General features: G+C 31.0%; 1 protein-coding gene and 1 long non-coding RNA gene across 2 annotated transcripts in view; one reads left to right on the top strand and one right to left on the bottom strand.

Annotated features, from left to right (window-relative positions):
• The first annotated feature begins 5,367 nt into the window (after positions 1 to 5,367).
• On the top strand, positions 5,368 to 7,297 carry LOC106769087 (UDP-glucuronate 4-epimerase 1). The gene has a single exon (XM_014654553.2). It carries the CDS (start codon positions 5,683 to 5,685, stop codon positions 6,976 to 6,978), a length of 1,296 nt encoding a protein of 431 aa, XP_014510039.1. The 5' UTR covers positions 5,368 to 5,682; the 3' UTR covers positions 6,979 to 7,297.
• Positions 7,298 to 10,241: 2,944 nt separating this feature from the next.
• Positions 10,242 to 10,621, bottom strand: part of LOC106768061 — an 8,232-nt gene continuing 7,852 nt past the window's right edge. Inside the window, exon 3 of the long non-coding RNA XR_001376211.2 lies at positions 10,242 to 10,452. This is a non-coding gene — a long non-coding RNA (uncharacterized LOC106768061). The remainder of the gene's footprint in view (positions 10,453 to 10,621) is intronic.

Below are 10,621 nucleotides of genomic sequence, written 5' to 3'. Positions count from 1 at the left end.
AAGGGTGTAGGTTGACTTTAATAAGAAAGAGAAAAAATTAGAGAGGTGCAGAATGACTTTATGAAGAAAAAAAAAAATATTAAAATAATATTAATTAAGGATAAAATGATAATTTTTGGAGGTGCAGGATGAAAGCTTTGAGGTGTAGGATGAAACACCCATGTTCAAGTTGCAGACTTGATGAGTTAAGCCCATGTGAAGACCCAATTCATTGCACATCTTATATAATAACCACATAATTGCTACTTAGAAACCCATGTTTAATGATACAGCCCCTCAAAGCCGCCCTTCGTCGTCCAAAGATTTATCTTTTGTGAACATATATTTTAAATTGTTTCCAATCGACTCTTTTTCTTCTTTTTAAGATTTAATCAACTAATTTACTAAAATTAATGAAATCAAATAATCTAAATCCTATTTTCATTTTTTTGTTGTATATTTACATATTTTTCCAAGAATACTCTTAACACAATGAAACACGTTTTGAGTTTTTCCTAATATTTATATTAATTAAAAGTTCTAAAATATCTTTCTTTATCAGTATTTGTTTTTTACCGTGTATGTCAACAGTCAAATTAATTTTGCATAAAGTCAAAGTTACTGACTATTTATGTTTCAATATTGTTTTAAATTTATACAGTTGTTTTCCAAAAATATCCCCCGTATTAATGAGAGTCATTGAATTTTTGAAACATTTTTATTAATTTCAATTCCTTAAGTATCCTCGTTATTGAAAAAATGTATTTTATTTATTGTTATTCACTATGTATAAGAATAGCGATATTATGTATTAATTACTCTTATTATTTATCAGACTATAAAAGGATTTTGTAATTAAAGTTTTTCATAAAAATAATTAATATAAAGTATGCATTAGTTGATTCTTATTAAAAATCGTTAAACAAACCAAAAATCATGAGACAATAATTAGAGTGGCAGAAGCAAGTAAGATGGGAGGAAGTATCCATTTGGAGTGATCCTAAAATTGAAGAAATAAATATTCTCCTGCATGATTAGTGGAGAAAAATAATGGGATAAATCTGGAATTTTTTTTTAGTTGCTTATTTGAATAAGTGGAGAAGAAAAAAAAAAAGGAAGGTTCCAAAATGCAAACCAGAAAGAAAACATGTTCCCATGATCCGCCAGCTAGCATAAAACCATCAACTTCACCGTCTTTTTCTCTCTCTTGTCAAATGGCATGCAATGGAAGCACCGATTAGGTCAAACAAACTTATATTTTATTTTTTTAAAAAATTGTTTTAACTATGTAAATATAATAAATCAAAATTACTTTTATAATACTCAACCATTTTTTTCTCATATAAATTACTTATCAATGTACATTCTTATTAATATCAAGATTACCAAAACCGTCTTTCATATTATTTGTTTCTGTATAATATTATGTTTAATTGAAATAATTTTGTTTCTTCTAATTAATCATTCAAGAAATATTTGTTAGAAAAATAATAAAATATGAGTCTAATTTATATAAGAAATTAACACAATATTTCTAATTTAAAATTTTAAAATAACAGGTTTACATATTTTTTGGTGAAATATTTAACTTTTTCATCTGTTTATCATAAAACTTGAATTTTCAATACTTTTATAGTACCATACCAATGTCTTACTTTTGATTTCCCTAAGAAATGTTTGCTGTAAATATATATATATATATATATATATATATATATATATATATATATTTTTATGATACTACGCTATATAACAAAAAAAGGTCAGTATCATTAGTATATTGATACAGAGTTTGGAAAAATGTATCCATTATATTACATTATAGTTATATTGTCACTGTAATATATATAATTCTTGTCCAGATAATATTCTAAAATATAAGTAACTCTCTTTGGTTTTTCAGTATATACTAATCCAAATGGCAATCTTGTCCAGATATTCTAAAATATGTGCTTAAAAGAAAAAAGTACTGTATAGTCTTAAACAGTGAAAAATATATATAACTCCATGTATTCATTTTTAATTTCTTTTGCTAATATCTATAATATAAGATATTTTTGTATTTGATATAATTATATAATTTCGAATTACATATGTATATATCGCTGAACCAATAATTTCGATATAATTATACAATTCATACATATATCTCCATAGATATAAATATTTAATTGATACACATTATCAATCATAAGAAATAAACACACACTCCCACTTTAAAAAATAAACACAATATTTTGCACTTGAATTACTTATATCTAAAAATACATGGATAATCAATTATATGTTTATGATTAAAAATAATTTGTCACGTTGAACCCTTTTCAAAGATATAAGAATATCTTAAAAAAGAAAAGAACACTTGATGCATAAAAAATATTATTTATAAAATTTAATCTTAATTGGTCAGAATGATTTTTTATATCTACTATAAAAAAAAAAAAAAAAAAACTTGAATGAGAATTATCTTCAGTTTTTTACTACCCAACACCACTAAAATAATTACTTACAACTTTCATAGAAAAAAAAAGTATCAATTATATAATCAATTTTTATTATTTCACTAATACTTTGAGAAACAAAGTAGAAGAAGGCAGATCCAAAATTCACAAATAAAATATGGTTCATATCACTTGACTTATTTGGTTAAAAATAAATTAGTCGAAATAATTTAATTATTTAAATTGTCTATTTATTTTTATGTTATGACTTTCGAAACAAAATAAATCTCTATCAAATGAATTCTAATTGATTAAATCGCCAAATTGTTCAGGATTTTGAGATTCACCAAATACATGTCACTGAATGATTATGCAAACAATAATTTTTTTTAAATATAAAAACAACTATCTAAACATTCGATTATTTACCTTTTTTTTTTCATTTTAACATTATTAACATATTTTATAACTTCATTACAAATTATAATTGAAATGAAAATAATACAACAATACAAATATATATTTGATTAAAGCAAACTTTTAATTTTAAATGTGATTAGTCCATACTTTCAACTCATATCATAAAATAAGAACTCCACTGTATTATATGTATCTTAAAATTTCACAAAGATTATAAAGAAAACAGATCTATGTAAAATGTGAAAGTGTAAAATAAATCAGTGGATAGTTAAAAGTTTAATTTATACATTAAATATAACTTAAAATTTTAACTTTTACTCTCTTAAAATTTTACATACGAGACATAAAAGTTTGTTCGTTAATTATAAAAATAAATTATCTACATTTAATTTAACCTTTTTTAGGCATGCACCTAGTATTTCAACAGTTTTATAAAAGTTAAATATATAACACTGGGCTATTTTTTATCAAAGTTTTCCTAATCGTTAATTTGACCTCATCCATCTGTCTATTTTAGTATTTTAAATCGTTAATTTATGAACACTAAGATATCACATAAATCGTAGTATAAATTATTTATCATAAAAATAAAATATATTTGAATTAAATATAAACTGTGTATTTTAATTAAACATTTCTTACAACTTTCATTATATAAAATTAGTATTAATATGATATTTCAATAAGAAATGTTATACTAAAACGAGTGAGAGGTGTTGGATAAAAAGTAATTTTAACATTTTTTTGAATAGAAACATAATAATGCAGGGATTCGATTTGGCACACGAACCAAAGTGGTAAAAAAATCGGTGTCGTTATTTGTTAATGTGTTTTTTTTTTTGTTCGGGCTCGTACCTAGGTAACCTTTGTCTCTTGCGCACATGCTTTTATTATTTAAACTTTTTTTATGTATTTTATTATTACAATAGTATTTTCTACTTGACATTTTACTCTCGATGTGCTGATATATAAACATAAATAAAATAATATCATCTTATTGTCATTTTTAATTGCCTTTTAACATAAATCCACAACAATTAACTTTTGAAATACATACAAATTTTAAAAGTAATAAAAATAAATAAAAACATGGAATGAGAAAATCATGACATGACAATTGAGCGTGTAAAGAGGAACTAAGAGAAATTATTAGTCGATGAAAATAAAGTGAAAGTGAAGGAGAGGTAGATATTATAGGTAGAACACTAATAAAAACTTGGTTTATATAAAATTATTTTAGCATAATAATTAATTTTCCTCTTATAATAAAATAAAGCCTTCCTTTGATAGTAGAATAGCACACAGTTATGCTTTTCTCCCAAGCTGCATGTCGTCGTGGGACTCACGCCCTTCGTAATCCCAAATTAATTCTATTATTAAATATTGAGAAAAATTTCAAATGATGGATAGACAAATGAAGGAAAACCTTAATAAAATAGAGAATAAATGGAAACATGATAAGGATCATATTCATACTATTATTAATATTGATTAGTCGATACTTCTAAGGATATTTTTCCGTGTTTTGCTGAGTGACAATGTCTTTCAATTTTAATAAAAGCTATAAAGATTTCAATAAATGCAAAAGTCAATTTTAAACCTTAAGATTGAATTATGAAAATCCGAATACTTCAAAATTGACTATTTTATTTAAATAAATTAAAATTGAGATCCACATTTGACTTTCTCAAATTATATAGTTGCAATTGGATTTTTTTTTCCAACCTCTTCCAATTATTTTTCAAATTCTTTTAATTTAGTAATTAACACACCAACTATGTTTAAATGCAACATGTTTGATTTTTCTATTAAACATCACATTTTTTTAATAAAAAATATTATACCAAACCGGATATATTTAATACATATAACTGTTAAAAAAAATAACTATCCTTCTTAGAAATTTATGTAAGTCTTTCTTCTTCTTCTTCTTTTCGACTTTGAAGTACACACAAATATTTGCTTGCTCAAACATTATTTGACAAGATAAAGAGAAATGAGATATTTGTAAAAGTAACTGTGACAGTCAAGTTAACCAGGTTTTCCTTCTCAGATGAAATTGAATTTTGATATGATTAATTAAAGGTAGAATTTGATTAAAGGTTGTAGTACTGTTTAATTTTTTCAGAACTCTATTAATAAGGTATATGTACCATTTTTAGTGTTTTGCACATTCACATTCAATTGTGGAGGGTTGTTTATCATTTAGAAATTTGATGAGAGAATCATCTTTGAACCTTTTCCACCATAAAACTTAAGGTTTTAGAGTTGGGAAACTTGAATAACCAAGTGTGATGAAATGAAAGAATAATAAACCATAAATACACGTTTAACTAATCAGAAACATATAAAAAAAATATAAATTATCATAATTTAATTCAGTTGATGTTTAACTAAAAGTGATGAAACGGCCAAATGCATTAGTTAAATTAGGTAGCATAGCATTTGCATCCATGGAGAGTGATACTAAAAATGAGAAAGAAAAAAAAGAAATGGAGAATGGTGGAGTTTAATCTGGGAATGGGTTGGTTAATGGATCTAAAAAAGTGGAGAGAGAAAGAGAGGGTAGGCTAAATTCCTGGTGGTTCAGTGGTGTTGAATTTCTCTCTCCTCTGTCCCTGCTTTAACGCGTTCACGCGTAGACTAGCTTGTCACTTGTCCCGTGGGTGACCACTATATATAACAAGGCTTCCCATTGCTTGAATCAGCAGGTGCAGGAGAATTAATCTCTCTTTTGTTTCTTTCCTCTGCATCTGTACCCTTCCACTTTTTTCGTTTACGCAAATCACAAACACCACCAATAATCAAGATCCATTTTTCAATTAGGAAAGGAAACACTAAAATGCCGCCGTTGGAAGACGAGACCTTCCCCTCAACTCCAGGCAAATTCAAGATCGAGCGTGCCCATACCATGAACCGCCAGCTCTACCGCTGTTTCGCCTCTACCAGTACCATGTTTCTCTGGGCTCTCTTTCTCATCGCCCTCACCGCCTCCTATCTCAGCTTCCAGGGTTTCGTCGATTCCGGCAGCCGCTACCTCTCCGCCTCCTGGGGCGGGATCCAGTGGGAGAAGCAAGTCCGCACATCCGCCCAGATCCACCGCCAGGGAGGCATGTCTGTACTCGTAACGGGCGCAGCCGGTTTCGTCGGCTCCCACGTCTCCCTCGCCTTGAAACGACGCGGAGATGGCGTTGTTGGACTCGACAACTTCAACGACTACTACGATCCCTCCCTCAAGAAAGCCCGTAAATCGCTTCTCAACACGCACGAGGTCTTCATCGTCGAAGGCGACGTCAACGACGCCAAGCTTCTCGCCAAGCTCTTCGACGTCGTGGCCTTCACTCACGTCATGCACCTTGCCGCACAGGCCGGCGTGCGCTACGCCATGGAGAATCCCCAATCCTACGTCCACAGCAACATCGCGGGCCTCGTCACGCTTCTCGAAACCTGCAAATCGGCCAACCCTCAGCCCGCCATCGTTTGGGCCTCGTCCAGTTCCGTCTACGGGCTCAACGAGAAGGTCCCTTTCTCCGAATCGGACCGCACCGACCAGCCCGCTAGCCTCTACGCCGCCACCAAAAAAGCCGGCGAGGAAATCACTCACACTTACAATCATATTTACGGATTGTCGATCACCGGTTTGAGATTCTTCACTGTGTACGGACCGTGGGGGAGACCCGACATGGCTTATTTCTCTTTCACCCGCAATATCTTACAGGGGAAACCCATTACCGTCTACCGCGGTAAAAACCACGTCGACCTCGCTCGCGATTTCACCTACATTGATGATATCGTGAAGGGGTGCCTTGGTTCGTTGGATACCGCTGGGCAGAGTACCGGGTCGGGTGGGAAGAAACGGGGACCCGCTCCTTATCGGATATTTAACCTCGGGAACACTTCCCCTGTTACCGTGCCCACTCTTGTGAGTATCTTGGAGCGACATTTGAAGGTTAAGGCGAAGAGGAATATCGTGGACATGCCTGGAAACGGCGACGTTCCGTTTACTCACGCGAATATTAGCTCCGCCCGGAGAGAATTCGGATACAAGCCAACCACCGATTTGCAAACCGGGTTGAAAAAGTTCGTCAAGTGGTACCTTTCCTATTACGGCTACAATCACGGCAAATCTGTAAATTAAATTTTGTTTCCCTTATTTTTTTGTGGGGAGGGTTTTTTCTGTTTTTTTAGTACGGTAGTCTTTTAAGTCACAGATTAAAACAGACAGTGTAAAAAAAAGGGAAAGAACCCCTGGTCTAGAAGAAGGGAAACAGACTTAATGGATCCGAAAGAGAAGAAAAAAAGAGAAGGATAAGAGTAGATTCTTTACTTAGGAGGCCAGCTAAACCAGCTGATGTTCCTTCCTTTATTTCTTTCTTTTTTTTTTGGTATTAATTGGTGTTTTTTTTTTTTTTTACATTTTCTTTTTCTGTAAAGAAAGAAAGTTCAAGTTCATCATCTCTTTTAATTTTGTTATTTCTTTTGCTTTCCCTGCTGTTTTATTTATTTATAGCCGAAATGCGTTGCACTGTCAATGGTCGCTGTTTTGTGAATGGTCGGTTTAACAACTGAAGTGCATTTAAAAGGTTTGATGAATCCAATAATGTCAGTGCAGGTATAAGGTGGACAGGGTTTGCTTGCGAATGGTTGTGTTGTATTTGGTAAAAATATAAGGAACTTGTTATATTGAATGCAAATTGAATAAAAGGTAGGTGAGAAAAAATGAATTTTGAAAAAAGGAATTTTAGTAGAAGAGATAAAATATATGAAAGGGTGGAGACAGCTAGGATGACAAGGACAAGTGGTGAAATGGTTGTGATGATGGGATCCACAAAGTGGTGGAAGTGTGGGACAGACAGTGATGACCGTTGGATTTTTGGGAATTTGATGGATTTGTCCAGCTGTAAAGTACTTACGTAGTAAGTAGCAATGCAGTGCAGTGGTGGTCATGTCATGGTGGGTTCACCACAAATACAGTGTCAGCTTGCCGACACTCTGTGAACAAAACAAGCATGGTGGATGGTCTTATTTTTATTTTATTTTATTTTTTGTTTTTGGTTCTGGTGGGTTCCAAACCATTTTTCTTGCTTGTTATTCTTTATGTGCGTCTGAAACCACTTTCTGTAAGAGATAACGGAAAAAATGGAATCGGCCTCTTGCGGCAGTAGTGCTTAATTTGTTTAGGATAAAGATATTTAGATAACATTTTTTTTTTGATAATATTTGAACATCATCATATATGTTATTGTGTAATTAGTTTATGATGATGTCGTTGTGTCATTTGGATCAATTGATGTTGGCTTATTAGTCGTATTTGAAGCCGATCTTATCTTTTCAATGTGCCATGCTTAACTTAATCCAATTCATTTATTGTAGATTAACAATGTTACATCACATCCACCGACATGGCTTGTGGGCCCAATCAGCATGTGAGCTGGTTTGTCCATTAGCCTGAACAAAATAAACCATAATATATAAATTTATTTATTTTATTTAATAATTAAGATGATTTTGAATGAGGTACAAACATAAGTAATTGTTTGTTAACTAACCAGAAGCTATCATCTCTTCTGATTTTTTGTTGTTTGTTTATAAAGTGAAATATGAGAGTTTTGGGTCTAGTTGCCAAAATTAAGGAGCTTGGGCGGTTTATGGCGTTATTGATAGGTATTAAAAAACAGTTGCACACGAGATCCGTGTTGAAAAAAAAGACTATTTATTCAGCCAGCTTGGATTGATTGACTCACTACCTTCAACCCTGCTTGCTTCAATCTAATTTTTTTCCTTCCATAACAATGCTAAAGGACAAACCATCAAACAATATTTTCAGGTTTAAGTATTTCTACTCACATTATTAAAATCGCATCTCTCATTTTTTTTTACTCACATATAAAATATGTTATAGGTCTTATTAATATAAAAATATGATCCAATAGAATACTTAAAATCTCTACAACAGCTATAAAAGTTTAAAGTATTTTAAAAGACTGGAATTTGAGATTTGTTTAAAACATTCAATTCTTACAAATCTAGAAATACTTTTAATAAAATTAATACTACTTAATTTTAAAAGCTCTACAGCTAGTAGTCTCATATGTACCTATCACTATTCAGGTATTTGATATACAACCATTACCAAAAAAAAAAAAAGAGAAGAATAACTTATACTATAAAAATGTGATTTTTTTTTACCAAATAATAAATTTCGAAATTCAATTATCGTTATTTTGATTGCAAATGGAACGAAGGAGGAAAAAGGATGAGGCTGAAACAGGGTGTCATGGCAACGCTGAAGGAACTTAAATAGAATTTTAATCCAAAGTCAAAGTCAAAAACCTACAAATTGTTAGGGGTAATTTAGAAATATGGGAAAGTTTGGGATACAGGAAGAAATTTGTGGGATGCAAGAAGAAGTCTCTTTTTGTTTTCCTTTTAGAGATCCTTTAGATCACTATTGGGCCTTCTTTACAATCCAGAAAGGCCCACAGAAATAAAAACAGCCACGCACTTCAAATTAACATGGCTAAAATCAAATTGATGAATTCAATTTACATATATAAAGGTAAATGGGATAAAATAACATGTTTAATAGGAATAAGAATAACTCATTATGTTGGATGTGATGGTATAAATACATCAAATATACGTGCTAGTACTAGCAGTTATAAAAGTTCCAGCATCCAAGACAACCGCACACAAAATTCTCAATCCTATTACATTTTCTATTGTACTAATTCTCAATAATTCACTCCTTTCACAAGACATACATCACTTTAAGAAAAAAATACATTCAAAAAAATAATACATAAAAATCTATAGCAGCAAAACATAAATCAAATATTTTCCTCAACTATCTCAAAAACTCATATTAGTTAAGCTATCATGTACTTAAATGTTAATTGCATAATTTTATAGGTCTCATTAATACAAACACATGATCCAATAAAGTAATTAAAATCATTACAAAACAATAATCATAAAGGTTTGAAGTTTTTGAAAAGAACGAGACTTGTCTAGATACATTCAATGACAATCACTTAAACTTAATCCCAGCAATTATTCTTTCCTTTTTTAATTAAGGGATTGACACTTTTATTTTCTCAGGGTTAGATACCGGTATATTATACAAATATTTAATTACAATGTTTATTTGTCAATAATGAAGTTTTTGGCACAACTAAATTTATATATTTAGTAAATATCAAGTTTTAAAAATACTAATTTTTCAGGTTTTTTCTAGAATTAACAAAAACTGATCAATCAATTTTTAGTATGCTTATAGGTCAGGATCATAGACAGATTTTACCCAATATTAAAAGAAGTAGAATGTGACGTCCCAAATTATATAGGAAAGGCATACATAATAAGACGTCATCACATATAATACTGGAAAGCAGTTAGAGAGTGTTTAAGGTCCTTAAACAAGGATTACAGTTATCCAGAATTTGGCAAAAACAATTAAAACTTAAGGTGCTGGATTGTATCAGAGCATAGATTAAACTGAAAGTGTTTCAAAAGAACAACATAAAAGAACTAAGAAGGTCCTAGAGAGTCTAAGCAGCGGTATCTTCTTCATTTCCTTCCAAGGCACGCTCCAGAGTGACCTCATTCTCCTCTGCTCACATCCAAAATGGATGATCATCGCAACAGGGCAACACACACANCATGGCAACACAATAGACAAACAATTGCAAGGGTGAGCTAATTATATAAATAAACATCATACAACAGGTTAAACATTTTAATCATAAGAGAGTACATGGATAGCAACCACATTTTATAGC

This window comes from Vigna radiata, chromosome 7 (assembly GCF_000741045.1).
Source record: "Vigna radiata var. radiata cultivar VC1973A chromosome 7, Vradiata_ver6, whole genome shotgun sequence".
NCBI classification, from domain to species: domain Eukaryota; kingdom Viridiplantae; phylum Streptophyta; class Magnoliopsida; order Fabales; family Fabaceae; genus Vigna; species Vigna radiata.
This window is presented reverse-complemented; position numbering and strand designations above follow the sequence as displayed.

Coding starts and splice junctions, on each gene's coding strand:
- LOC106769087 (XM_014654553.2), top strand. CDS start 5,683: ATGCCGCCGTTGGAAGACGAGACCTTCCCCTCAACTCCAGGCAAATTC.